This window comes from Colletotrichum costaricense, assembly GCF_030867565.1.
Source record: "Colletotrichum costaricense strain IMI 309622 chromosome Unknown Scaffold_3.1, whole genome shotgun sequence".
NCBI classification, from domain to species: Eukaryota; Fungi; Ascomycota; class Sordariomycetes; order Glomerellales; family Glomerellaceae; genus Colletotrichum; species Colletotrichum costaricense.
The window spans coordinates 2,493,852-2,520,249 of NW_026848232.1; the positions used below are offsets into that span (position 1 = coordinate 2,493,852).

Below are 26,398 nucleotides of genomic sequence, written 5' to 3' on the forward strand. Positions count from 1 at the left end.
ATCACATTGGCGTGGTCGGACCCGGTTACTACCCCACAGGTCCGCATCAACAATTGCATCTCAGAGGTTGTATTCACAAACATCGATATCCCTTCTGTTCATTCTCAACGATTCCCTTCAACCATCCAACGGACCGAAGCTGATGTCTAGGCTCGAGGTTCTCTTGGGACAGGGGTAAAAAGTATGGACATCGCTCGATTGTAAGAGTCAACGAGTCGCTGTCTCCAGCTTCACTTGAAAGATAAGGTGTTCTATTCATCCTTGTCAGCACCACATACGTCTTTCCTCTGTCGTAGGTCGCCGTGCCACCGAATGGTTACCAAGGGTCCAATAGTTGCGAATGACGATTGGCGCAACTCCCGGAGAAGTCGCCGCTTCTTAGGCTGGTTGTTCGGCCATTCTCATTGACGTCCTCTACATACCTCGGAGGTTCGCAACTTGGCTAGCTTTCCCGAGCCATGGTAGAGGGCTGCGTGACGAAAGCGCAGATCAGTGGCAGACGGTAACACGACAGGTGGTCGCGTACATGGTGCGGGTGTACTGTACAGAAGCAGATTGGATCCATTTCACGACTCGCAGCATTCCGGCCGGGACGGTATGTTTGCAGCAATGTAACGCGATCCCCGAGTCGTACAGCACCTCTTCAACAGATCGCCGCCATTGATTCAGTGTCAATCGCAGACAAGAGGATTTGCCTGACCGGGGCCATGGGTACTGCAAGCATGCCGGGGGTCAAAGGACAAGCCCATGTCAGCAAGGTTACAGTATCGTGTCAATCGCTTCAAGGCCAGAACTCTTCCACGGGGGAATGGGGACGACGATGGCGTTGCCGACGTCTGCCACACGTCCGCGTTTGTGCACACGACCGACAGTTATCATTTGGACTCGGTAGGGACTACAGAGTACGCAGTATGGTCACGATAGGATCCTCCTCGACCACGCCATTCCTTGTCAGCCCCTTGGTCAACATTGGCTCTTGGTGCCGCGGATTAAGAGCATAAGCTATAACCAGGACTTTTATCCTAAACGAGCCGTGGAGCCGACGCATCTGATCACAACCGAATGCCGAATCTGCGGATAGGTGAGATCGGCTCCGCACTTTTTCACACGAATATTAATAGCCAAGCTTTGGAGTTTGGTTTTTGACGGATTTCCGCCGTCGAGTCAACCATCAGTAGACGGCCACCAGTCTGCTGTGATGTTGAACCGATTCGCAACATGAATCAACTATATCAGAGTTTTGTTCAAGCCCAGGGAAACCGTGTTTCCCCTCGGGAGAGTTGTCAAGAATTATCCACAACGGACCGCAGACTGAATGTCGACGGCGCGATTGGCGTACCTGGCAAGCTGGCTCGAGCTCCCAGGGCTTGTCGGCCCATATGAAACATGACAGCCCGGAGTGGTAACTTGCCAGGTTCCATCCGCGAAGCGAATCTAAAGTGCAGTTTATCTGAATACCACTGGGTGATAGCCGAGAAGTCTACTACGGATGCTGCGTACGCAATACACTAGCACGCTGGCATGACCTCGACGGAGCTCTGTCGAAAGTAGCACCTTCTCCGAGCCCTCCTCCTCCTCCTCTCCGCCTCCGTCTACAGTCTACACCCTCTTGAGGGGCACCGAAACGGACCATGTGCAGCGCAGGTTACACTACAAGCATCGTTGCAGCAACCCGAGTTGCAGACAAACCCAGGCAGTAGACTCGGTCACTCACGGTGCTCAGGAGACGCCATCAACCGCCCTCTGGATTCGAGGTGCCATTCGGTATCTCCGCCGGGAGGGAACAGCTCCTGGGTAGCGTGATGGGCACCCGGTGGCAAGCAGAATGGTGTGCAACCCCGCAAAGAGCAAAGTTATCTGGTCGTTCCGGCTGGCAATTCTCTGCCCACTTGGAATCGTGAGACTTTTGTCTTTTCAGCAAAGTTATCCACCAATCCAACCATCGTCACCTCGCCTTAGTTATTGTCTAAAGAGAGTGGTCTATGAGCCATATCTAACGTAGTTAAGGAGACCGGACGAGGATATACATAGGAAGTATGCGTGTCATGTCACACAAATGTAACCACCGATAACTCGAGGACGGGTGCTGGCAATATCGCATCGCATAGCTTAAACTCGGGCAAGCTCACTGACAGAGACTAAGAAGCAGTGTGACGATGGCGGCAACGACCGTAAACGCACCTTCTTACCCGTAATGACTGTACCGTCAGCCGCGGCTTGCTACGGTATCAGTAAGACTAGCTGTCAACGTCCGGTCCCAAGACACGCATGCATGTTACCATCCACCGATTAGCTTCCGATGGCCAGGCAGATTGGCAGGCTATCCGTATTACCTCGCACTCTTTTCCCGAAGCAATACAACGTTTGAAAACGGTCGACAGCCACTCGTGTGTTTTGTCTTGAGTCTTTATCCGTACCCGCGCTTTCGAGCAGCGGTGCGGCGTGCCTCCAAACAACTGGGTCCGGCAAAGGATGCGGAGAGGATTGGGTCTGCGGCGGCAGTTATTGGCAACAGGCGGTCAACAAGCCGAATGAAACAGCACTGCCAAAGAAGCCCTTACTAGCTTGCATGAAATTGGGTCTGGCTGGGTTTGGCGGATCCCACATTCCTGCCAGCGGGAGAGGGGGAACACCTACGGATACATGGGTAGCAAGCAGCTCGACAAACCGCAGGATCATCTTCACTCGCAGGTTAGATACAAGCACGGCGAAAAAAAAAGAGTCCAACGGGATTGCTCCTCGCACGCTCGGGCGCTTCAACAAGAAGCTTGTGTCCCTCGTGGCCCAGGGTTGTCGATCTCGGGATAAAAAGGTTCACGGGCGCATCCCAAGTCTTTGGATAAGGTAGGAAGATGGAAAGTCTGACAGAAAAGGTGGTTGCTGTCTTCAAACGGACAGAATTAGAACATAGAGGGCGGGCAGCGGGCATCAAGATGCAACGGGACGACTGGTGACTGGTCGCGTGCAACAAGCATCGGGCGCGGGCGCGCGGAAACGGCCATGACAAGCTTAAAAAGACACAACGGATGAAGGGACGGAGGTCAACGGGACTCCATTCCAACCGCCATTCCATCATCTCACCTGGACGTTGGAGCTATTCCTGTCGATAAGCTTTTGCGCACGACTGGCGGAGGCTTCCCTTCTCGCTTGGGAGATCGGTGGTTGCGACGACTCACGTCACAGATGCCATGGGACAGCCCGTGCCACCATGGATGGGGCTGATAATCAAGCATATCAAGGGCCAAGAGACCCTTTTTAGAGGGAGGGGCCTCACGGGCTAAGACCAGGAACATTCCTTGGCTTGACAGTTCGGAGCAACAGCCTGAGGGGGCGTGTTCGGCCGTTATCCAACATCTCAGCTCCTTGATGGATATCCATACATATGTACATACGCTGCGGCGGCGTACGGATAGTCCTGGGAAAGTCTGAGAATGGTATCATCCAGCTCTCTCGGGTCCCAGTGATGCGAGGCAACACTAATGTCCACCTAGTATGGATATCCCTTCGTAGTCAGCCATCCCGTCGGCTGCTGCCTCGCCCGGTTCATCGGCGGCCACAAGACGGATCTGACCACCGAATCCCGGTCGTTTCTGCGGTTTTTTTTCTTTTTCCCTTGTTCTTCCTTCCATGGGCGCACCGCCCGTCGCCCCCCCGCAGTCGAACACTGGGATGGATCTCTCTTCTGATCGGCCGTCGAAAAATGTCCAGTTGACGTTGAACTTTCAGCTCCGGGATGATCCCTACCGAGAAATCCTAGGAGCGGCGTGCGGCGCCACCACTTGCCAGCCTTTCAGCCCCCCAATGTGGGAAATAACCGGGGAATCGGCAGGTTTCTGGATGTCTCTGGATGTCTCTGCGCTCTGGGACAAGAAAAAGCAATACCAGAGGTCTAGACTTTGGAAGCGGTTCAGCGGCAGGCGGCAGGCTCTATCCGTCGCAACGGGGGGAGAACATCCTTCAAAGACCAGACAGACAGAGAGGGGTCTCGCTGGAGCCAATGAAGGTTGGCGAGTGCAACACAGATTGGGTTTCGAGACCATCTAGACGAGTTCGAGGAGCGCGCCAGCCCGCACACTGCTGGCCGTTGGCGGACCGCTGAAGAAGAAACAGCCAAACCAAAGCATGATACCTAAGGAATGCAGTCTACCAATGTCGTATGTGGCGGCCGTCTGGACCTGTCAGTCTCTGAGAGTCTGTGAGGCTGCCCGTCGTCGAGGTCTGAACGTACATATGGCACGGTGACTTGACAATTGGTGACGGGGAAGCTGGCGGCCCCCTCGCGAAGGCCAGCCTCCCAGACTGTTCAAATGGAAAGCATTCCATTCGCGGACAACTTGCTCATGTCAGTCAGTTGCGGCTGCACGTCTCTTTGCCACTGCAACTGCGACTGCGACTGCGACTGCGACTGCGACCGCACCCTCCAGCTTCAATCCTGCTTTCTTGCGACAGTGAGGTGCACCGGGTCACCTCTTTCCGACGTCAAAGCTGGAGAAAAGAAGGGTAGGATCTGTGATTGTGCCTGTCACCAACAGAAAGTGTTCCTAGCCCAATGCCCGATCCACTGCGACATCATCGTCGTGACAGGCAGAACGGGAGGGAGCTTGTTTCGTCGATGGTCATATTTCGTCCAATGTCTTCCTCCCCATATCCCCGATGCTACTACTCTTAGCCCGCTTCAAACATGGATATTTCAAACCATCTTGTCGTTCGACGGCTTCGCTGGTCGTGCGTTTAATGCCGCAGGGTGCGTCGCGGGCCCGGAAAATTGGGCCACTCACTGACGACAGAGGGCCCTGAGAGGGGGAAGCGGTTAAGCTGCTGGAGACTCTCTTGACCACCGGGTTGGAGAGAGCGTGGGAATGGGTGTGGGAGAGAAGCGTTCTGGCGAAGGCTCGCCTCCGGATCCGTGGCACGGGAAGTTTCTTGATCAGGGGAACCCCTTTTCACAGGTCCCTCGTTCTCGCGATCTCTTGCCTTGTGGTCAATGCTAGTCGTTTTGGAATCGTTGTTTCTCCGACAGCCGTGGAGGCTCATTACTGCCCTCTTTTCAGTCTCTTTTAGTACTATCGGCCATCACTCCATTGTGTCTAAAATCCCTTTGTTATCTTGGATGGATATTCCCGAGGCTAACAGCGTTAGCCAGAACCACTTATACTCGGTCGGAAGCCGGACACAGCCAAGCGGGCGAACGAAGACTGGGCCGAACCTTCGCCGTCTTCCGCTGCAGAAAGAAACACGGCGCTCGCCGACAACGAGGGGAACCTGATAACGTAAACCTGCGAATATGGAGACAAATTCGGGTCATTGTCACCAAAACGAGAGGCAAAACGTAAAAAAACTGGAAGTGAAAGAAAACAAAATCCAATGATATGACACAACACGGATAAGAAAGAAACTTTTGGTGGCAGATACCAAGCCGTGCGTTCGTCTACAAGACTTTTCTAGAAGTTCTCCAACAAAATCTATTTTTGTTCGTGAACGACACAAAAGGCAAAGGCAGAAACCTGTCGAGAAGATTTTTTGAGCAAACTTTTCCGGGTGAAACATCTTTCTACTAAAATACACCTCTCATCTTTTTGCGACTTCTCTCCGGCGCATCGCATCGCATCGCATCGCCTCCAAACTTCATCCCATCATTCGTCGTTTTCATCTGCAGAACCGACAACGACCTCTCACTCTCTCTATCTAAAGCATCTCCAACAAAACGACACACAGACTCTGCAACTTCAGACATCTGGGGCCCCCCTCATCATCATACTCAACACACTCGCACACACCCCACACCCACACCCACACATTCAAGACACGCATATCCCGCCCACGATGTGCAAGGACAACCTCCACGACTTCCTGGTCGATCTCCCAAAGTGCGAGCACCACATTCACATCGAGGGCTCCCTGGGGCCCGAGCTGCTGTTCCACCTGGCCGCACAGAACAACATCGCCCTGCCCGTCGACAAGGATCCCGCCTTCGCCAGCGTCGAGGCCCTGTACGAGCGGTACCGCAACTTTTCCTCGCTCGACGACTTCTTGCACTACTACTTTATCGGATTCTCCGTGCTCCTGACCGTGACCGATTTCGAGGAGCTGGGCTATGCCTATCTCAAGAAGGCGCACTCGCAAAACGTGCGTCACGCGGAGGTGTTTTTCGATCCGCAGGCGCACACGTGCCGCGGCGTCGCGTACGAGACCGTCATCGAGGGCTTGAGGCGCGCAAAGGAGCGTGCGCAGCGGGATTTCGAGGGGCTGACGGTTGAGTATATCGTCTGCTTCTTGCGGCACTGCACCGTCGAGGACGGGCTGCGCATGTTTGTCGAGGCCCGGGACGCGGGCCACTTTGCCGACGGCACGATTGCGGGCGTGGGCATGTCGAGCAGCGAGGCGCCGTACCCGCCCAAGATGTGGACGTCCATCTACGACGCGGTGCGGGCGGCGGGGGTGCGGGCGACGGCGCACGCGGGCGAGGAGGCGCCGGCCGAGTGCGTCGTGCAGGCGCTCGACGACTGCGGCGTAACGCGCATCGATCACGGGCGGCGGTCGGCGGAGAGCCCTGAGCTGTTGGCGCGGTTGGCGCGGGATAAGACGCTGTTGAGTCTGTGTCCGATTTCGAATGTGGTGTTGAGGGGCGTCAGGGAGATGAAGGAGATGCCGATTCGGGAGTTCTTGGACAAGGGGGTGCGGTTTAGCATCAACAGCGACGACCCTGCGTACTTTGGGGGATATATCCTTGAGAATTACTGCGCCGTGCAGGAGGCGTTTGGGTTGAGCATCGAGGAGTGGAAGGGGATTGCTGTTGGGAGTGTGGAGGGGAGCTGGTGCTCTGAGGAGAGGAAGGAGGTTTTGAAGGGGGAGATTGAGGCTGTTGTGAAGAAGTATGCTGGTAAGGCTTAAAGGGGCTGGAAACTGTGTATTGCTGAGTGGGTGGGAGAAGGTCTTGGGTTGATGGCGTTTGGGCGGATGTCTGATTTTTGGATGAATGAGGTTTTGAGGCACGACGTGATGTCATTGTCTACCTCGGAAGGATTTCAACGAAGGGAGGTTGCATTGGTCCCCCTTCAACTGGGACTATCGATTTTGGAAAAGGGGGTTTGAGAAGGAGATACCAGAATATCACGACGCTGAAGATAAATTAGCGATTGGGAGTACATAGTAAAATAAGAACACACATTTCAAGATTCAACAATGCCTATGGTGACTTGCATGAAGACTTCCATGAATATCGTTGGGCTGGCCTTGTACATCGCGAAGCGCTGGAAAAGGGGTAAACTCCCTCTCGTTGCCCAAACGCTCTCAACGTGTCCAAGTGAGCTAAGCTAATGAAATATCTTACAACCATCACCGACAATGTAAGCATATCAACCTCCGAAGCTAGGCTCGATGTATCACCGTCAGGCGAATGGTTTGCGGTTCTCGACGTAGCTGCGGAATATCCTCCGATTTACTCTGTTCGATTCCCTCCCCCCCTCCCCCCCCCCCCCCTTTTCCACTTCGAGCGATGATAGCTTTGATCAGAGAAGCATCGGCGCACTTGCTGGAACACCTTCAAGAACACGAATATACGGTATCTAAGGCCGCGAATGCTATGCAACTGATTCTCAGGGTGATTGGTTGAGGTCATGCCGTGGTTCACGCCTTGTGGATTCGAGTCGGCCAAGGAGAGGAGTGGGCCAAGCTGCCAGCGATACACACAAACTATCCCTCAAGAAATAACTCGTCGCGGTGCTATTGGCATCTGTTCTTTCATATTGAGCTCTTCCAATTTCATTTTGTTATCCCTGAACGTCATTCAAAGGCTCAAACTATTCTGCATTTCGTCATATCCTGCCCGGATCCTCTCGTTCAAGTCCGCTGTCACTGACGATAGCCCGCGTTTGTCAGCGATACCTCAGCAAACTGTAGACTCAGAGACCCCGTGCTAGAGAGAACCATACGGCATGAAGAATACAGTGCGACACGCTTCAGATTCGTAGGATGTTTCTGGAAAGCAGGCCCGGTTCAGGCCGTGCTATGGCTGGAGGTGGTCTTCGCCGTGGCGGGCTTGTCGTGTGGTTAAGCTGATCGTGCACCGTCTACGCGTCGTTGGAGAACGAACTCATCTTGTTCTATCTGTACGACTGGAATGGCAATACAAGCCCTGGGAGCATTCGACTAGAATGCTGTGCAGTCTGTGGCAGCTTCCTCGTCTCAAGTCTTTGGCTGGCCCGAAACGAAAGAGCAGATCGCGGGCACATGACAACCCTTCAAACTGATCTCTACCGAGTCGAATCAACCGATCAAGACATCTGCATCCACCTCTTCACATGTGCTTCTCAAGTTGGTCGCCGCTAGTCGCAGATTGACTCGATGACAGGGGGCGCGGTCCCCTCTACGCCTGGCCACGATGTAGATCAAGTTGGTCAGATCTCGCAATGGCAGAAATATAACAGATCCAAGGTTACGTCATACCACTGAGAGGTGCTGACCTCTCCCGTTGTATACAGAGTGCCACGACTGCCAATCATCTTCTACGCGAGTTTCTAGATAAGCACAAGGCCTTCCAAGCTCCGTTGCGTGGCGGTACCCATAAACTCGTGGGCAACGAGATCGTTCATCTGCGCCTGCCTCCTTCTCCGGAGTTATCCAGCAATCGCGCCAGGCATCCCAGTTTGCTTCGAGAGATCCGAGCTAGACGAACTTAGGTGGGTTAGAGCGGTGTACGAAGCAGACACCTATCTGCTAATTAAGTCCAGGCCAGTAAGATTTTGATGGAAGCCCTCTAGATTACAGATGAGGTAGCATGAGTCACACACCCATCGATTGATCAGTATACCCTATCCAAGCACCCTCGGAATAGATCCTAGAGTTCCAGAGACCCCGTGGTATGAAGGCAAGAACTGCTCATCCCGAACCTATTCAATAACATCGCTTTCATTTCTCAAAAGCGATAGCAACGGCAGGAACGAACATCAACAATAACCAAGCATTCGAAAGAGAAGAGTTTCCTCTCCCCCACACCCAAAACTGAATAGCTAGATTAGCAAAAGAGTTCGCCCCCCCGGTGGCGAATGGGGACTACATCTCTGGCGCACATGCTGGGACTCGAACACGGGACCTCTCAAAGCCTTCACCGCGTAGGCTCGTGGACTTGAACCACTCCACCACCCAGCCAGTTTTGACCTGACCCCCAAGGGGGCGCCTGCTGGCTGGTGACGGGAATGGATTTGACGAGGCCTATATGGGCCTTCCTGTGTGATTCAATGTAGAAGGTGGAAGGTGTGAGCCAAGCGGTCCGGTCTTGCGTGCCTGCCTGTACTGAGCTGCTCTCTCACGTGAATTTGGCGACGGGATGATGTATCCCAAGACCATGAATCATACCTACCTTCCCGAGCAAAGAGGCCAGCAGACGATTCATCTACCTGGTAAGACAAGCTCGACGCCCCTAATTCCCGCGACCGAGGCCCTGTCATAACAATTTCAATGCCTGTAGCCGATCTTAAGAGCCTAAAAAATAGAAAATACCCAGTCAAGCGACAAGTCCCCGATACGGATATACAAGAAAGGCGTGATGGCGACTACTTGGACTGCTTCCCTTGAGATCGCACGAGAATGATCCCCGACTGAGAGCGGAAGCGCTCAGTGCTCACAACGGTAGTCAACCCCAGGAGCTGTCAACAACCTTTACATACCTCTTGAGACGAAGATGGGACTATGGTTCAACAGAACAGGGACATCCTCCGATCACGTATAAACCAGTGAGATCCCATCTCTAAACTTCAGATGGTAGAGAACCAGAGTGACACGCCCTTAGCACTGCCAAATTCGTGTTAGGCAGGTTTGGCCATGAACTCTCAAAGCACCGTCTCAGGGTTCTTCGAAGGTGATAGCCTGCAGATAGATCAGTATTCTTCTGGATTGATCCAATTTATAGAGTGAGTAGCAGCAGCCGCAACAACACAACCTAAAGCATTGAAAGGGGCTCAACCACCACCAAAAAGACATCACCACCAACATCAACCAGGATAGCAAAAGAGTTCACCCCCCTCCCCCCACGGTGGCGAACGGGGACCACATCTCTGGCGCACAAGCTGGGATCCAAACTCGGGTACTCTCGTATGCGCTAAGCCTGTCGTCGAGTAAGGCCGGTTGGCGTGTAGAAAGTGATTGCTGACCATTGACCACTCCACCACCCACGCCACAGCTTTGACCTGACCCCCGACCTAGAGGGCGCCTGCTGTGTTGGTGACGGGAATGGGGTTGAGGAGGTGTATATAGGCTTTCTATCTGGTGTGTATTCATGTCTATTCAGGTGGTCGGAAAGGTATTCGGTGAAGAAGGGGAAGGTATGACCAAGGCGCCTGCTTGCCGTCCGGGTACGTGGTTGGTGGTGAGCATATGACCGAGGCTGAGCATAAATCATAGAGTTCTCTCGAGGAGAGAGACAAGCGGCTGTGTCATTGTGCCTTACCTCACTCTCTGAAGGCTTCACATAATCCTCTCGACAGCGAACTTTGCCATGATCGTCGTCAGTAGAAGATCTCTGGACCCCATGTCAACGACCATCAACCCCTTGTTGGAGGCAGACTTACATAGTGACACAGAAGAGGCACGGCCATGATCATACTGGTGTCTACAAAACTTGGTGCTACCCGACGTATGTGTACAGCTTCGTTGGCGAATCCAATCTACAAATCATCTATAGCCACCCAATGACAGAACACATTCCTAACGAGGCTACATTCGTGACTCGAAATCGTGATAAATACTGTGCGCCTCCATCGTACAAGGACACTTTCAGGTCATTCACCCGCTTCATTCCTGTCCCCTCCCGACGCCAGTCAAGCCCCCAGCAAGACCTTGCATTCTCCTTCCCAATAAGTCATCTGTACTTTTCAGCTTTACGAGGCTCGCGCTCGCGCCCGCACTCTTACTTGCGCCCCTCGCGCGGCCATTCTTCTTCTTGCCATTCGCATCGGGTACAATGGACTCGCTCTCGTCCATGACCTGCGGCTCCTTGGTCAGGGTATTCTTGCGGTTCGCTCTCGTCATGCTAATCTCCAGCGGCCTGTCCTCATCCCCGCTCGACTCGACGCGGTTATGGTGCCGTCCCTCGCTGTTGCCGTTTGTGATGGGTCCACCGCCGACACGTCTGCGGCCGCGGCTCTCCTTTTCGCGTACGGCGTCGGCTGAGGCAAAGATCTCTGTGATCCATTCCGCTGACCTCTCAAAGTGCTTCCATGCTGGGGGGTACACGGTCGGGAACTGAAGGAAGCCGTGGGAGATGCCGGGGATCAGCATCACCTCGGCAACGTCCTTGGGATTGAAGATGGGCTCGAGTCCATCGCCAAGGTCGGAGCGCTCGGATTGGGCTTGGTCGAACATGGACTCCTTCACCTTGCGCAGACGTGCTGAGAAGATGACGGTGTCGTCGACCAGAGGGTCTCGCTCGCCGGTCAGGAAGTAGACCTTAGGGAAGCGCGCAAGGAGGGAGTCGGGGGTAAGAACAGGAGAAAGGAGGTAGTCCTTGCTGAAGTCAGGTCGATTGTGAGGACCGATATAGAGAATGATCATGGCGCGCATCATCTCGGGCGTGAGCACGCGATCGTTGAAGTACGAAATCATGGACGACATGGCGAGGCGGGTTCGAAGAGGTTCCGAGTGATGGGATGCGCTCTGCTGACGCTTGATATCCGGAGCTGAGGATCCTGCGTTGGACATACTTTGTGGACCGCCATGCGAAAACTCGGGATGGGGACTAGCGAGCGCTTGTTGTGAGGCGATCTGGACCTCCGTGGCCGTCAGCTCTGTCGACTGCTTGTTGGAGTCCTCCTCGTCATCACTATGGTGAGGTGTGCCGACGAGGTCGTTGTACTGCATGCTCTTTCGCCTGATGATCGATTGGTTCGTGCTTCTCAGCCTTCTATCCTTCATAAGTGACATTTGCTCGTCTGACATCCAGTTGCCAATGTTCATATCAAGTGCTGGATAGAACAAGACCAATCCGTCGGGTAATGGCAGATCTCCTGTGCTCGAGTAGCGACGCATCGGCACTGACGTTCTCTCGACAATCATGAGAGTCGTTGCCGTGGCCAAGTTACCACCGGCGCTGTCACCTGTAAGCACAATTCGGGGTGTCTCTCTTCCAGACATGCCGATGCATCGTCCCTTGCTTCGAATAAGTGTCGTGTAGACGTCGAAGCACTCGTTCAGAGCGAAGGGGTACGGGAACTCGGGAGCCTTCTTGTAATCCAAGCTAAGAACTGGCATGCCGGTCTTGGACGCCCATGAAAATAGCTTATCATCGTTGCATCGAGGGTCCATGGCGACGAATCCACCACCAGGGATATCCAGGATGATTCTGCTGTGTCGCACGAGGTCCGTCAATGGTCCATCAAAGTAGAGCCAAGCCGACACAGGCTCCTTATAATCGCTGCCAGAGGGTCGGGGAATGCGGATTGCGCGCGGCGGCCAGCGGGAGAAGCGAGGCCGCATGAGGCCCTGGAAGAATTTCAGGTACGGCGTCGTTCCTTTGTCCCAAGACACACGCAGATGCTCGACGGTCAACATGCCGCGCACCTTGCGCACCTTTTCGTCGGCCTTCTCGGCGGCAAACATGTAGAATACGGAGAAGACGATGCTGGCCAGGTCGCGAAGCCACTTTGCGCGGATCTTCATGGCGGTCCAAAAGCCGGCATCCAGAGCAGTCAAGATCCATGTTGCGCGGAAGTAGGTGGCGTCGTACATGTTGGACATGGGCTCGGGACTCGCAAGGCCGACTAGAGTGCTGAAGTGTCGGGCAGCGTAGAGGTAGATCATGGTGACCACGACGGTCTGCCATGTTGTGAGGCGCTTCGTTGTGAGCTTGGAGAAGAAGCGGATGACGGGAGGGCCGTGGGGGTGTCCTCTGCAAAAGATCTCATCAGCTTCTATCACGACAGCGTTGCACGAGATTCAGGATGTTGTTTGTTACCTGAAGATGTATGCCGACCAGAAAGCCAGCACCGCCAGGACCTGAAGGCGGCGCGACTTGACCGACGGCCGTCCCAGGACGTGGTCTATCATGGCGACTGGTGTATGCTATGATGAACAACAGAGCAGTGGACGAAGGAGGAGAAAGAAGAAGCAGTAGGTTGCAGATTCCGGCGCAAGGTCATATGAATCTAGGCACCGAGGACAGCCGGAGGCGTGGCTGACCAAGCGAGCAGCGCAAGACCACGAGGTTGTGGCTGGGGGTAACAATGGATGGCGTTGGAAGTCGTCGACGGGACGGCGCAGCGCGAGTAATGCGATGGCTCCAGGGCTAAAAGGCCATGGCAATGCGTCCCAGGCAGCTCAGAGAAGCGCTTGGCGAGCACGGCGGGCGAAAAGGTGCAGCGACGGACGGCTCGACACCACGGACCGCCACCCGAAGTTGGACTTGGTTCGAAATAGAAGACCGGAGAGATTCCGGTTGTTTGGGATCGTACACGTTTGGGGAATGGTTGTACGTGGTGGTACAAGGAGCTAGAAGCCGAAGATGATGAGCAGCCGAGTGCCTGGAATGAATGACGATATGTTTCGCGAAGGATATGGCGGAGAGGAGTAGTTGAGAGTCGAACGGGGGCTGTCAAAGAAGACCACGATGGGAAGAGGAGCGGTAGCAGCGGCAGCAGCAGCGACAACAACGGCCGACGTTGCTCGTGAAAGAGGGTCCTTGACCAGGGTACCGGCGGCACATGTTTCAATGTGAAAGCGGTCGAGTGAGTGTGTACGCAGTACTCTGTGTGTGTGTCTCTCCGCGTGGGCTCGGTTCAATTGCTGGCTTCTGAGGTGAGATGGTGACGTTTGTTTGGGTTTGGAGGGGAAGGGCAGCTGACATGTGAAGAGGCCCAAACCCACCTGCAGTGTGGGTTTGGCCTGGGTGCTCGAGTCAACCCGCACGGGGTAGGACGGAGTACCTACCTAGAGCTCTAGCCTGTACGCAGCAAGTACGGAGAACCTTGGAGGGGCACGCGGGCAACTGCGGCCTCCGCCGCTAGTCCCCTTCAAGATTCACCCCGGATCCGACACCGAGGATGTCCAATCACGCAACGCCGGTTGGCTCTTCTAGCGCTGTTCCCTTGCCGGTTTCACTGCTGCCAGCTACTGAACCGCTGTCCAACTCCACTGAAGATTGCTGTCCTGCAGGGCCCTCAGTCAGGTTGTAGTGTTGACCCGGAGGGTTACCTAAGCATCAAGGCAGACCCGCGTATCCCCGGATTCGGTAGAGTGGAGTTCCCTCAGGAACGCATTCGACGTCCACATGACGGGTCACGAGCACCCGGAATCCCGACGCAATCCGGCATCGTGGATAACGCCGGCACCCGACATGTCAGCATCAATGGAACTTCGATTTTCGAATTGTACGTATTAAGACGACACTCCGACCCGAGAGAACGCCGATCATTTGTTTCTTGCAGTATTGTGGCAATGACCCGAGTTGTTCAGTCCAAATACCTCTACCCACGCAGGTCCGGTAGCACCTTCGTCAAGATGTCGTCTCAATGCTTTCGCGCTGCGAGAAGAGGCCCTTGCGAGAATGCTGCACTCGACCCGTTCTTGATCCACCAGTTCCATACTGCGAAGTTTTGTTGCAATATACAAATCTGCCCGCCAGGCGAAGCGGCTTCGCCACCATTCGCGGATTATCCACGACCACAGCTGCCTATCATTGGCCAAAACTTCATGCATGAGATACCTACATCAGCCATGCGGTGTAACAAGGCAGATTTGTTGGTTGAGCAACTAATCAACCAGGGCACTGTGATCAGCTAAGCTATGTTTTAGGCAACAAACCCCCTCTCTCAGCCTGATAGTGTTACCCAGACAGATGTAGAGACCTTTAAACCTACCATGAACATTATTTCGGCGTCATTTCTAGTCAACCCGACTTCTTGCGACTTAGTTGAGCTTTCTAGCTCCGCCATCAGAGATCGATAAAAATACGCAAACATCAATATCCCGACACATCATGGACCTGTTCCAATACGAAACCCTAGACCTCACGGGGAAATCCTTCCGGTTACTTATGCTCCATCCTGGATCCACCGGCGAGATATCCTGCGATATCTTTGAAGCAAGCCTGGACTCCGACGGCATTATCCCCTACGAAGCCTTATCATATGCCTGGGGCAGCATTGACCTCGCAGCCTCCATCATCGCAAACGGCAAGACCCTCCGTATTACGAACAACTTATTCACTGCTCTGGCTTATCTCCGAGACGACCATGTAAGCAAAGTCATGTGGATCGACGCTGTCTGTATCGACCAAAACAACGTCGCAGAGCGAGGTCACCAGGTCGGACAGATGGCTGGCATCTACAGAGGCGCTGAACAGGTCATCATATGGCTTGGCCCGCCTACACATGAGACGAACCTCTTGCTGGGGTGCCTCAAAGAGCTACAGAAAAGCTTGACCCGTCAGAAAAGCTTGACCCGTCAGAAAAGCCGAGACGACCTTGTCCAGGCACAAGAGCAATGGTCAAAGATACGACAGAACTCCGAAATAGATCAGGCTGTCCTCGTCGATCTGCAACGGAAGGGACTTATTTCCCTCCTCGGGGAGAACTGGTTCACGAGGATATGGGTTCTACAGGAAGTTTCGAATGCACGGGCAGCTTCGATCTATTGTGGCAGACGGTCCGTTCAGGCTTACATGCTCAATATTGCTGCGAAGCTCGTCGGCGTGACTCCTGAGGCTGGGTGCCAGGCCGTTCTGGATCTATTCCCAACCTCATCGACCCAGAGATCCCCAAGAATGGATGTATTGCCAATTTTGTTGCAAAAGTTTCGAAAGAGCAAGGCAAGCGACCCCAGGGATATGGTTTACGCCCTTGTGGCCATAGCCTCTGACATCCCGGAAGGTGACTCGGACGGGATTCTCACGCCAGACTACTTCAAAACCGAGAAGCAGCTCGTTGAAGAGCTCAGAAAATATCTGTTTCTTGATTTGCAATTTGGGAGGCACATTTTCGAGTACACAATGGTATCGTTCCTCGAAGCCTTACCCCAAGAGACAGAAGGAATCCTCAGGAGCTTGGTGGTTGATGGTCTGACAGAGCATGTCCGTACGCTTCTTGATAGAGGCCAAAGATTCACCGTGGATGGAGAAACGGTCGTCCGTTTGATGATAAGAAAGGGCGGTGATGGTGTCAAACTCCTCTCCGACCTGATTGGTCTCGAGCACCAGAATTTGAGATTCGATACACAAGGGATGGCGACCGCGCTTGGGGTCTGCGACTACGCAACGGCAGAGAAGGTTATAAACCTTTTTCAAGGTGACGTTCTAGTCGATCATCATTTTGTCGAGGCTTTATTCAAACGAGAACAAATCAGAAGTAACGTCGCAAAGCTATTCGTCGAACGAAAACGCCATTCCATCAAAGTCACACAAACCGGTTTTGATTCATTGATAGATAATTGCCACTCAGTAGCAATTATCAAGTTGTTTCTTGAACATCAGAAACAAATCTACAGAATCACCGACTTCACTCTTCATTTAGCCGCTTACGAGCGTGATTTCAACCGAGGCCCCAGCAGGAGCGATATCTTCAATAGAATAATCGGAATTGCGGGTGATCACACCGTGAAGACAAAATTCGACTTAGATGCGTTGCTGCGATTGATTCGATGCCATGATACGGGGAAAATGGCGTTGCTACTTGAAAGCCATTTTAAGAAAGTGAGGGCCTTTGCTTGTGGAGGGTCTCCCGAGCGCGTTGTCTGGTTGTTAGACATCATGCCGGATTCAGACTCATCGCAAACCAGGAAGGAGATTGAAGACATGAAGAACGACATGATCCGTAGCACCGAGTCAGAGCCAACGATGACTCGAATAGTTAGGGTCGAGACGGAATCTAGCAACGGTTTGTGTGAAAGTGCGACTATTGACTGGAACGAATGGGTCTCAAAGACCGATGTAAAAAGATTTCGATTATTCAGGCACAAGACAAGAAAGCCGTGGTCGTCTAGAGTACCCACGAGGACATCCGGTCAAAGATCGCGGCGCAGACATGATCCGTCAATCATGTCAAGTATCAGCTTGAACGCGTATCTTGGCACCCGAAACACCGACCCCCGAACTGACAGTGCCTAGTGGAAGTTGGAACGACCCAACTTCCAATTGAGGAAACTTCTATTGACATTTTCTTTCCTTGTACAACACCCTTTTCAATCCAAAGAGAATGTGAAGCTAACATAGTTAATTTTGTCAAATTTAGTTCCGCGGATCCTTTTGCTATATGCATATCCTTCCCAGGTTCTTATAGGACCGCTTTCAAAATATCCGCAGATAGTCTCAGCCCGGAAGAGATCAGTGGGGGGCCGGAATCAAGTCACAAACAATTGAGCTTCTGATAAGTTCACATAGCAACTAGCCCTAGTGACCATCACACGATTCCCGACTTACCTAGACTGTAAGTTTTGGCCAGGCAGTTCTTAGACAGCAACAGACAGAGTCGATTGATACACACAAGCAAGACCTCAAAAGGGAGCCAAAAGGCGTAATCTAGGACTCAAGCTGATGGACTCTTCGATTGAGGGCTCGAGGCTTGAATTACGGTGACGCTGCGTCTTGTCAACCCTTGGCATGGGCTTTTTACACTTGCTCAGTTGCCCGCTCTTGTTGCGCTTGTCTTCAGCAAATCGCGATTTGGAGTTGGAGACAGCGCGAGAGTCCGCCACACGCAGGTCTCCATGTAATTGGTAAGATTTACCTGCATGAAGCGTGGCCGTAATTCAGGCGATTCCAAGGCCCAAAAGGCAGATTCATTGGCGAACCATTTCGAAAGGCAACTCAGCCAATACGTGGCATGCTGTAAGACAAACCCCCTCTCTTGGCTAGCCAGCTTGCCCCAGTAAGAAGAACCTGAAAAATAACAAGCTTGCTCTCCTCCAGATCTAGGGAAGGTCGGTTCAAGTTTGACATCAGCACCATCACCTTTTTGCCTTGTTTTAGGCCCTTCAAGCAATATTCGAAGCTCGCAATAAAAGATGTCTTGAGAGTGGAGATGGAACCATTCCAATACGAACCCCTCGACCTTGGGTTGAGGTCATTTCGACTCCTCATTCTCTATCCAGGAGGGGGCGAGATCAGATGCGATATATTCCAAGCAAGCCTCGAACCTGACGAAATCATACCCTACGAAGCCCTATCCTATGCATGGGGCTGTACTGACCTTGTCGAATCTATTTCCGCTAGCGGGAAGAGACTGCCCATCACGAGAAACCTCTTTTCGGCATTGACCCATCTGCGGACCGAGGAAGCGAGGATACTCTGGGTGGACGCACTATGCATTGACCAGAGTAATCTTGCCGAGCGAGGGCATCAGGTCGGACACATGGCCGGCATTTACAGACAAGCGGAGCAAGTTCTCGTCTGGTTGGGGCACTCGACGCAAGATACAATACTTTTGATGGACGCCTTGAATAAGTCACGGCGAGAATCAAGGGATACGGAAGGCAACGCCTCATGCCCGGTTTTGCCATTGAACCCAAGCTTCATTGCGAGTCATCTCGATAGGCTCCGAAAGGCTTTAGAGCATCTCTTGGAACAGCCATGGTTTACGAGAGTCTGGGTGCTGCAAGAAGTCTCTTACGCCCGAATGGTGCTGATATGCTGTGGTCATCAATTTATCCCAGCTAACATGTTCGTTCTGGCCATATCAGCCGCCGGGATTGAGCTCAATGACCAACAGAGGGCCTTACTGGATTTAATGCCGAGTTCATCCAACAAGTCATCAGCGAGGAAAAAGACTCTTTATACACTCCTCCTACAGTTCCGCTCGATGCAAGCAACGGACCCACGCGATATGGTTTACGCCTTGCTTGGCATAGCATCCGACACACAACACGGTACTGCGGCAACGCTGCTTTCAGCAGACTACTTGAAGAGTGAGGAGCAACTCATACGTGATTTGGGAGCCTACATTCTTGTAGGCGATACTGAATCATGGCTATCGCCGTGCTCTGACATGCTCGTATTCCTCAATGCATTATCAGCCTTGGCAGCTGACAGATTGGTCGATCTCGTGGTTGCCGGTCATGTCGGAGACGCTAAATTGATTTGCCATAGACTTGGGTTATCGAAACCCGAGGTGACTCCTAGCGCTGTGTTGCACCTCAAACGCAGATGTGAGATTTCGGGGTTAAATTCGGCTTTTCGAAAACTCCTTGCTTCAAGAGCTCCAAAACTCGCTTTCAGCATGGATAGTCTTATTGCTATTCTTACTTCGTGCGACCTTCCCACCGCAGTTTTCCTTATGAAAATGCCTGAGGATGGCCTGTGGATCACCAAAAAGTTGGTCAGAGCGATACGTGAAAGAAAGAATGTTCGGGCGTTGCGTTCGCTGGCAGCGAGAGCACCGGTGCGGCAAGTATTCTTCGAAGAACTGACGCATTGGGGTATCCCAATCACGCAGGAAGCTTTCATCGCGATTTTGTGTTGGTTAGGACCAAAACGAACCGTGGAGATTGCGAACGGCCAATGCAACGCATTCAAGGTCGATCAAAAGCTAGTGGAGGAGACTAGATTGCGTTTTCCTTTCGAGGCAGTCAGGGACTGGTTTGAAGTTATGCTAGCGAGTGATAAGATCGAGTTGCGTTTTGACACTGAACAATTCTGTCGTCAATTCGGCTCTGGCGCGTACGTAGCTTACCCTGCTACGAATGCCTAGATCTACGGGGACGTGCCTCTAACTTATTATTCTGACAAGTTAGCTTTATGAGAATGCGTCTTACCTGCGTATCGAGCAAGGGCATACTGCTTCCTAAATATTTTGGTTACGTGCAATACAATACCATAAGGTAGGTACTTGAGCGTTCTGTGCCCACCTCATGTGGAGAGCCGACCCATCTTCGTTGGTATTGAATGAGCAGTGTCCCGAAAAGCTAGGCAAGCCGCGAACGCTGTCTGTGAGAAAGAGGATGTAATGACAATTGAGCGCATAATGCTAGCTATGTAGGGCGGTCGACGGACTGGATTAATTGCCTTATCCCAGAGGCAAGCCCGCAAGACAGCCGTTTCAAGAACATCGGCAGTCCGTCCGAGCCCGACCGAGATCGGAGGGACATCCCCGGACCAAAGCGCACGTAACGCCGGGAAAGAGTGGATCTGCCCCTCCAAAACGACGCAAAAAGTGGGAAAATGCGCGCCTTATCGATAACATGTTTGACGAGTCACCTCTGTACATGCATGCGCGAACGGCCCAAATTTTAATTGACGACTTCTCTTCAACACCACTCTCTTTTGCCAGTCTTTTACCGCAGAGTCCTGTTTGTTCCTCAAGATACCATAATGGCGTTCCGTGCTCCTCTGCGACTCCAATTGGCAAAGTGCCAGCCTCGTCTGGCCGTCGCCTCGCGCATCAACTCCCGCGCTCTCTCTTCTGCGGCCGCGGCCGCGACGAGCGACGTCAAGAGCAACTTCGGCGTAGGTGACCCCATGAAGTCACGAACTATTCGAGTGACTCACCACCAGACTAACACTGACAATGAGTAGAAGCAGTCATCAGTACCCAACCCCGATCCCACCGAAGACTCCCCGAGCGCCGCTCTCGTCCGCGAACATGCGCCCTACATGGTCGCCACATACGCCCGCCCGCCTCCCGTCTTCGTACAAGGCCAAGGTTCTCTCCTGTGGGATGTCGAGGGCAGGAAATACCTCGACTTCACCGCTGGTATCGCCGTCAATGCCTTGGGACACTGCGATCCTGAGCTGACCCAGATTCTGACCGAGCAGGTGGGTAACTCCGAGCCGCCGTGAGTCATTTTAGTACCAGATGCGCTGACAGTACATGGTCGGAACCTTACAGGGTAGCACGCTCATGCACGCCTCGAACCTCTACTACAACCCCTGGACCGGCGCCCTGTCCAAGCTGCTGATCGAGAAGACCCGCGAGGCCGGTGCCATGCACGACGCTAACTCGGTGTTCGTCTGCAACTCCGGCTCCGAGGCCAACGAGGCCGCCATCAAGTTCGCCAGGAAGGCCGCCAAGGTCAGCCAGCCCTCAGGTGACAAGTACGAGGTCGTCTCCTTCAACAATGCCTTCCACGGCCGCACCATGGGCAGCTTGTCCGCCACCCACAACCCCAAGTACCAGGAGCCCTTTGCGCCCATGCTGCCCGGCTTCAAACTCGGAGCATTCAACGACGTCTCTGCCATCAACGAGACCGTCACCGAGAAGACCTGCGGTGTCATCGTCGAGCCCATTCAGGGCGAGGGCGGCGTCACGCCCGCAACGGACGAGTTCCTGATCGCCCTGGCCAAGCGCTGCCGCGAGGTCGGCGCCGTCCTCATCTACGATGAGATCCAGTGCGGTCTCTCCCGCACCGGTACCTTCTGGGCCCACACCCACCTCCCCAAGGAGGCCCACCCGGACATCATCACCACCGCCAAGGCTCTCGGCAACGGCTTCCCTATCGGCGCCACCATCGTCAACAACAACGTCTCGGAGAAGATCAAGGTCGGCGACCACGGCACCACCTTTGGCGGCAACCCCCTCGCCTGCCGCCTGGCCCACAACATCGTCTCCCGCCTCGCCGACCCCGGTCTGCAAAAGGCCGTTGCCGCCAAGGCCGAGATCTTCAAGACCCGCTTCGATGCCCTGCGCGAGCGCTTCCCCGATCTGATCAAGGAGGTCCGCGGCCGCGGTCTCATCCTCGGTCTCCAGCTTACTCAGGACCCTACGCCCATCGTCAAGGCCGCCCGTGAGCGCGGTCTGCTCATCATCACTGCCGGTACCAACACTCTGCGTTTCGTGCCGCCATTGACCATCACCGGGGAGGAGATTCAGCAGGGTTTGGATATCGTTGAGGAGGCCATCTCCGTCACCCGCTCATGAGAGCGTGATGACTCACCACCCCACAACTTCATGTGATGAAAGGATGTTTCGATCCATGTAATTAATATTCGTTCGGCGCCGGCGTTTAAAACCTGACGACACTTAGACCTAGATTCCAAGCAACGCAAAGCAGCGAAGCGTTGTAGTTCTGAAGAAGCAGTTGCTTTGAGGCTTGCCGTCTTGAGAGATGAACTTGCTGAAAGCTTGGATTTGTGCGATGAAAAATGAATGAAACTTCGAACTAAACAAAGTGTATCATGGCAAGGTGCCTCTATACTATCGGATCACTCCCTTCCTCCCCGTCTTGGTGATGACTTCAACTGCGTCTTAGGACTCGCTCCCATATATGAAATATGATCTTCCAGTGGCACCTTCCTCACTCAAGAGCCCTACCGCCGTAAAAGAAGCGGAAGGCGTAAGGGAGCAGACCTTCCCTCGAGAAGTCTCCACAGCCGCTTTCTCACAGTATAAGATCCTCTCGATCTTCTAACCCTCTCTAATCTTCTTCCTCTTCAACAATCAGAGGGCTTGAGCACCCAAGCAGCCAAGCTTGGCCTTTTTATTGCAGAAAATTTCCCAGTTCCGAGTTTCATAACCCAAACTTTACCAGAACAACAAGCCTTCCTCCCGAGGCAAGGTATCATCAAATCCTGCCGGCACTTCCTATCTTCTACACGCGAAAGACGCGGCCTACACTCGCACCTATCAAATGTAAGAGACAGCCGACTTTGAGAGATCCCTGGTCAAACGCACTAACGCATTTTGAAGATGGATAACGTATCCGAGGCAGAGGAACTGAAGCGATGGCTACACGAGATCAGAGGGCAGTCAAGCGATCGGCCTTACCGTGCTATGCACGAGGCCCTGGCCGATGATCTCATCACCGCTCTGTACGAATACAACTCCGTCACGGTCGAAGAGCGCTGCGCTCCCGATGTCACGCTACTCGTGGATATCAAAGTTCCTGGCCAGATCTTCCACGGACTGGAAGAGGTCGCCCAATACTTCGAGAGGAACCCCGGCATTGTGTCAGAAGCGATTACCATCGTCGATCGCTTTCGTATTACCACCGTGGTTGAGTTCATTCAGGAGCCCGGGAAATATAGCAAACGTTTCAAGCAACGCAGACTCATCATCTTGGACATCAACAACGATCACAAGGTCATTCGTATCGAGATGAGACCCGTTGGTCCTAAGGAGTCAGTCGATCCGGATGCGCGAATTCCGTACGGTAGTCCAAGTATCTCAATTGACAACTCTCTCTGACGATTACAACATCAAGTTGCCAAGAAGTATATCAGGGAAAGGAGGCATATAGACGAGAGATTATTGAAAACGCGAGGGAATGGAACTATAGTTGAAGGGATCGAGACATGGGAAGATGGCATCCCAGGCAGATTAGTTCCCAATGATAATCTCACGCAGTTTTGAGAAGTTTCAAACTACTTTTAGCATTTACAGTCTCGTATCCCTAACTGACTTGAATATGAGAAAGAAGCTCAATTCCAGGTGTATGATGGTCATCTCTCTCGCTGAAAATGGTCACCGACGATGTTGGATCGTGCTGAATTGAGACCCAAGTAGGCCATCTTCGTTTCTTTAGACCTTACATCCAATTGTGAAAGATTTTTTCTTCAGCGCACTTTCTTGTTGTGGGCATGTCAACCTGTGGTAAGGCAGTGGTTTCGATGAGATCTACCCGTGGCTGATGGTTTTTGATGTGTACTGTGAGGCAAGCCTTGACGGAAGTGGTCACAGTTCTTTCCAAGCATCTCATATCATACAACAAGTGTACCGGGCCAAGGCCAAACTGTAAGTCTAGGGTATATACTGACTCCAAGGATCAACCGCAGTTGCTGGTCATCTTACCTCACACCTCGGTGGACGGCAGGACCAGTATAAGCTCCACGTCGAACCTCGGAAGGTGGAGGTCAACCTTGAATGATGGGTCTCGGCTAAATTCCCCTCCCGTGAGCGGGCCCGATGTTGCCGGATGTCCCTGCGTTGGCGCATCCCCCACGTTTTGCCCCTCCACTCCTTCCACCTCACCTCAGGCTCCCAGGGCAGGTACGTAGCTGCCAAAGCCGTTGGACTTCGGTGTGACGAAAGTCCTCTTGGTGGCCTCTCTTGGCTGCCCAGGAACTCTCCATCCTCATCATGCTTTTCCAATTCAAGTCAACGACAATCGGCAGCACCCATCGACGCCTCGAGGCACCTGCCATGTCAAGACATCGATATCCGTAGAGCGGGGCTTCCTCGATAACCTCCAACTTACATGCTCGAACGAGCCTAGTTGAAGTCCCAGTCGATAACTATCGCGGACAGCCATTACTCGGTCACGACTGATCATCTTGCCGAAACCGCCCCGTTGCGTTGATGAGGTGCCACCATACTGCCGAGAGTGATGCCGTGTCGTCGGGTCATCTCACCGCATCTTCCCCGAGCCCAAGTCCGGATCTTCGTCCAGTGCCTCTTCCGGTCGAGGGAGAGCATGATAAGACCAGCGACAGAAAAAAGTCGAGACGATCTTGGCAAAAGAGCCAGACGGCCAAACGGAAGGCCATCGAAATCCGACGGTTCAGCTGTCTCCCAACGCCAGTCTTACCTAAACGCACGTCAGCGGTCACCCTCGCCCTTGGTATCGATGCCACCTTTCCAGCCCTCCCTTCCTTCACTCAAGGAGGGATGATTCGCAACTTGACTGGAGCAAGAATGGGTCAAGACGAAGAAAAACGGCGGAAAAACATGGGACCAGAACAAAGCGCTGTCAGAGACCTGCCATCTACTACAGCCAAGCTCAACGGATACTTCCACTTCAGTCTACCACAGCGAGTTTTCCATCCCGCCATTCGCCCTATCCAGCCCCACCAAACCACACCAAACGTCAGTCGGTACATTCTGAAAAAGCTTGGGAGACCGTCGGTGTCCTCCCCTTCCGCTGGTGTTGCGCACAGCCCACCCTGTTGTTTCGAAACTCGTCCCCTCCCTCCCCCACGGGCAACAAGAGATCGGACCCAGCTTCACTCTTGAATCAGACTGTAGCCAATCGCAACCGGCCCGCACTACGATAATCCGCGCCGTTATAGGATTTTGTCTGCCCCGTCAAGTCGTCAACAGCACTTTTCAGCCCGCTTAAGCTGCGGGAAGGAAGTTTGGAACGCAAGGCACGCACACCAAGCTTTCGAGGGGTCCACCTGTTTGGCTCAGCTCAGCTTGGCGGACTACTCCTGACCATCATCATCATCTGCCGGTACCAGCGTACCAGCCAACGATTTTAGAAGAATCAGCAGAGTCCGTCCCTGGCTCCCCCGTCTAGTGTCGGGATCAGGTCGATCCCACGTGAGGTCCCTGCCTCTGATCCGCCCTCTTTGCCCCATTGGGATGAGGTTGCGGTACCTGAAGCCGTTGTGCTGCAGGAATGTCCAACACGGAATAGGCGAGGGAAAGAAGCTTAATGTCGCCTCCGTCTCACCGGCCGGCTAGGCGACTCGAGAGTAGAAACAAGGAAGATCTCACACTACCTCCGCTATAAGAGTGCGATGGTCGCCAGTAATCCCTTCATTTCATGTGACGACGACCAAGAACCTTGAATAGTTGTTGATCCAACTTTCAGCTAGCATCGGATAATCCAAATTCACTCCTTACTAATATTTTGCCAACTACAATAATCAGTCCTTACAATACCAGCACACAAAATGCACAGCTCGACAGCAGCCTTCCTTCTCGCCCTGCTGGGCACGGCGAGTTCCTCCCCTCTCACGATCCAGCCCCGTCAGGCCGACTTCTCAGGGAATCAGCAAGATGGTCTCGCCGCCGGGTGCCAGTCCATGATCGTCATCTTTGCCCGCGGCACCACCGAGGGAGGCAACGTTGGAACCATTGCCGGCCCGCCCTTCTTCCAGTCCCTTGCGACTCAGGTCGGCGGCAGCCTTGCCGTCCAGGGTGTCGAGTATCCCGCCGATATCCCCGGTTTCTTGGCCGGAGGTGACGCCAACGGATCCCAAATGATGGCCACTCTTACTGAGCAAGCCATCACCAACTGCCCCAACTCGGCCGTCATCATGTCTGGATACTCCCAGGGTGGACAGCTCGTCCACAACGGTGCTGCGATGATGCAGCCTGACATGGTAGCCAAGGTTGCTGGTGCCGTTATTTTCGGTGACCCGCGTAAGTTACTTTCCATGAAGCCCTTCCACGGGTGCATGACGGTTTTGATCTCAGTGCTAACGCATCTTCTTCACAGTCAACGGACAAGCTGTCCAGGGCGTGGATGCCGCCAAGACCAAGGTCATCTGCCACAACGGCGACAACATCTGCGAGGGCGGCAACCAGATCCGCCGCGCTCACTTGACGTACGGCAATGACGCTGATGAGGCTGCCACCTTTGCTGCCTCGATGATGCCGGCTGCTGCGGCCCCTGCTGCGGCTTAAGAGGGACCCCGGCAGCCTTCTCAGAGTTGACCTCGAAGGCTTTTCTTTTCCTACTCACACTCTCGTTGTATATACATATCGTAAATACTTTTTTGTGTGCACAAAAGCCCAAAGCCAAACAGGTTGCACTCGCT

The 26,398-nt window shown here is 53.4% G+C and overlaps 11 protein-coding genes across 11 annotated transcripts, besides 1 other annotated feature; 8 read left to right on the plus strand and 3 right to left on the minus strand.

The window, feature by feature from the left end:
- Positions 1–2,643: 2,643 nt before the first annotated feature.
- Positions 2,644–2,808, plus strand: CCOS01_03669 (uncharacterized protein; the record flags this gene model as incomplete). Its single annotated transcript, XM_060451855.1, has 1 exon — positions 2,644–2,808. One exon carries the CDS (start codon positions 2,644–2,646, stop codon positions 2,806–2,808), a length of 165 nt encoding a protein of 54 aa, XP_060318120.1.
- Positions 2,809–4,040: 1,232 nt separating this feature from the next.
- Positions 4,041–4,124: a sequence feature (Short protein (CCOS01_03670, KAK1534918.1) was converted to a misc_feature.).
- A 1,699-nt stretch (positions 4,125–5,823) lies between these two features.
- On the plus strand, positions 5,824–6,891 carry CCOS01_03671 (adenosine deaminase; the record flags this gene model as incomplete). Its single annotated transcript, XM_060451856.1, has 1 exon — positions 5,824–6,891. One exon carries the CDS (start codon positions 5,824–5,826, stop codon positions 6,889–6,891), a length of 1,068 nt encoding a protein of 355 aa, XP_060318121.1.
- A 2,949-nt stretch (positions 6,892–9,840) lies between these two features.
- CCOS01_03672 (uncharacterized protein) lies at positions 9,841–9,990 on the minus strand (the record flags this gene model as incomplete). Its single annotated transcript, XM_060451857.1, has 1 exon — positions 9,841–9,990. One exon carries the CDS (start codon positions 9,988–9,990, stop codon positions 9,841–9,843), a length of 150 nt encoding a protein of 49 aa, XP_060318122.1.
- Positions 9,991–10,788: 798 nt separating this feature from the next.
- Positions 10,789–13,038, minus strand: CCOS01_03673 (uncharacterized protein; the record flags this gene model as incomplete). The annotated part of the gene is made up of 2 exons (XM_060451858.1): positions 10,789–12,880; positions 12,947–13,038. 2 exons carry the CDS (start codon positions 13,036–13,038, stop codon positions 10,789–10,791), a joined length of 2,184 nt encoding a protein of 727 aa, XP_060318123.1.
- A 658-nt stretch (positions 13,039–13,696) lies between these two features.
- On the minus strand, positions 13,697–13,834 carry CCOS01_03674 (uncharacterized protein; the record flags this gene model as incomplete). The annotated part of the gene is made up of 1 exon (XM_060451859.1): positions 13,697–13,834. One exon carries the CDS (start codon positions 13,832–13,834, stop codon positions 13,697–13,699), a length of 138 nt encoding a protein of 45 aa, XP_060318124.1.
- A 1,131-nt stretch (positions 13,835–14,965) lies between these two features.
- CCOS01_03675 (HET domain-containing protein) lies at positions 14,966–16,427 on the plus strand (the record flags this gene model as incomplete). Its single annotated transcript, XM_060451860.1, has 2 exons — positions 14,966–16,252; positions 16,410–16,427. The coding sequence occupies 2 exons, from the start codon at positions 14,966–14,968 to the stop codon at positions 16,425–16,427; spliced, it is 1,305 nt and encodes a 434-aa protein (XP_060318125.1).
- A 1,575-nt stretch (positions 16,428–18,002) lies between these two features.
- Positions 18,003–19,667, plus strand: CCOS01_03676 (HET domain-containing protein; the record flags this gene model as incomplete). Its single annotated transcript, XM_060451861.1, has 1 exon — positions 18,003–19,667. The coding sequence occupies one exon, from the start codon at positions 18,003–18,005 to the stop codon at positions 19,665–19,667; it is 1,665 nt and encodes a 554-aa protein (XP_060318126.1).
- Positions 19,668–20,287: 620 nt separating this feature from the next.
- On the plus strand, positions 20,288–21,833 carry CCOS01_03677 (acetylornithine aminotransferase; the record flags this gene model as incomplete). The annotated part of the gene is made up of 3 exons (XM_060451862.1): positions 20,288–20,422; positions 20,492–20,731; positions 20,805–21,833. 3 exons carry the CDS (start codon positions 20,288–20,290, stop codon positions 21,831–21,833), a joined length of 1,404 nt encoding a protein of 467 aa, XP_060318127.1.
- Positions 21,834–22,601: 768 nt separating this feature from the next.
- Positions 22,602–23,099, plus strand: CCOS01_03678 (uncharacterized protein; the record flags this gene model as incomplete). Its single annotated transcript, XM_060451863.1, has 1 exon — positions 22,602–23,099. One exon carries the CDS (start codon positions 22,602–22,604, stop codon positions 23,097–23,099), a length of 498 nt encoding a protein of 165 aa, XP_060318128.1.
- A 1,110-nt stretch (positions 23,100–24,209) lies between these two features.
- CCOS01_03679 (uncharacterized protein) lies at positions 24,210–25,064 on the plus strand (the record flags this gene model as incomplete). The annotated part of the gene is made up of 2 exons (XM_060451864.1): positions 24,210–24,716; positions 24,876–25,064. The coding sequence occupies 2 exons, from the start codon at positions 24,210–24,212 to the stop codon at positions 25,062–25,064; spliced, it is 696 nt and encodes a 231-aa protein (XP_060318129.1).
- A 464-nt stretch (positions 25,065–25,528) lies between these two features.
- Positions 25,529–26,264, plus strand: CCOS01_03680 (cutinase; the record flags this gene model as incomplete). The annotated part of the gene is made up of 2 exons (XM_060451865.1): positions 25,529–26,000; positions 26,077–26,264. 2 exons carry the CDS (start codon positions 25,529–25,531, stop codon positions 26,262–26,264), a joined length of 660 nt encoding a protein of 219 aa, XP_060318130.1.
- Positions 26,265–26,398: the final 134 nt, after the last annotated feature.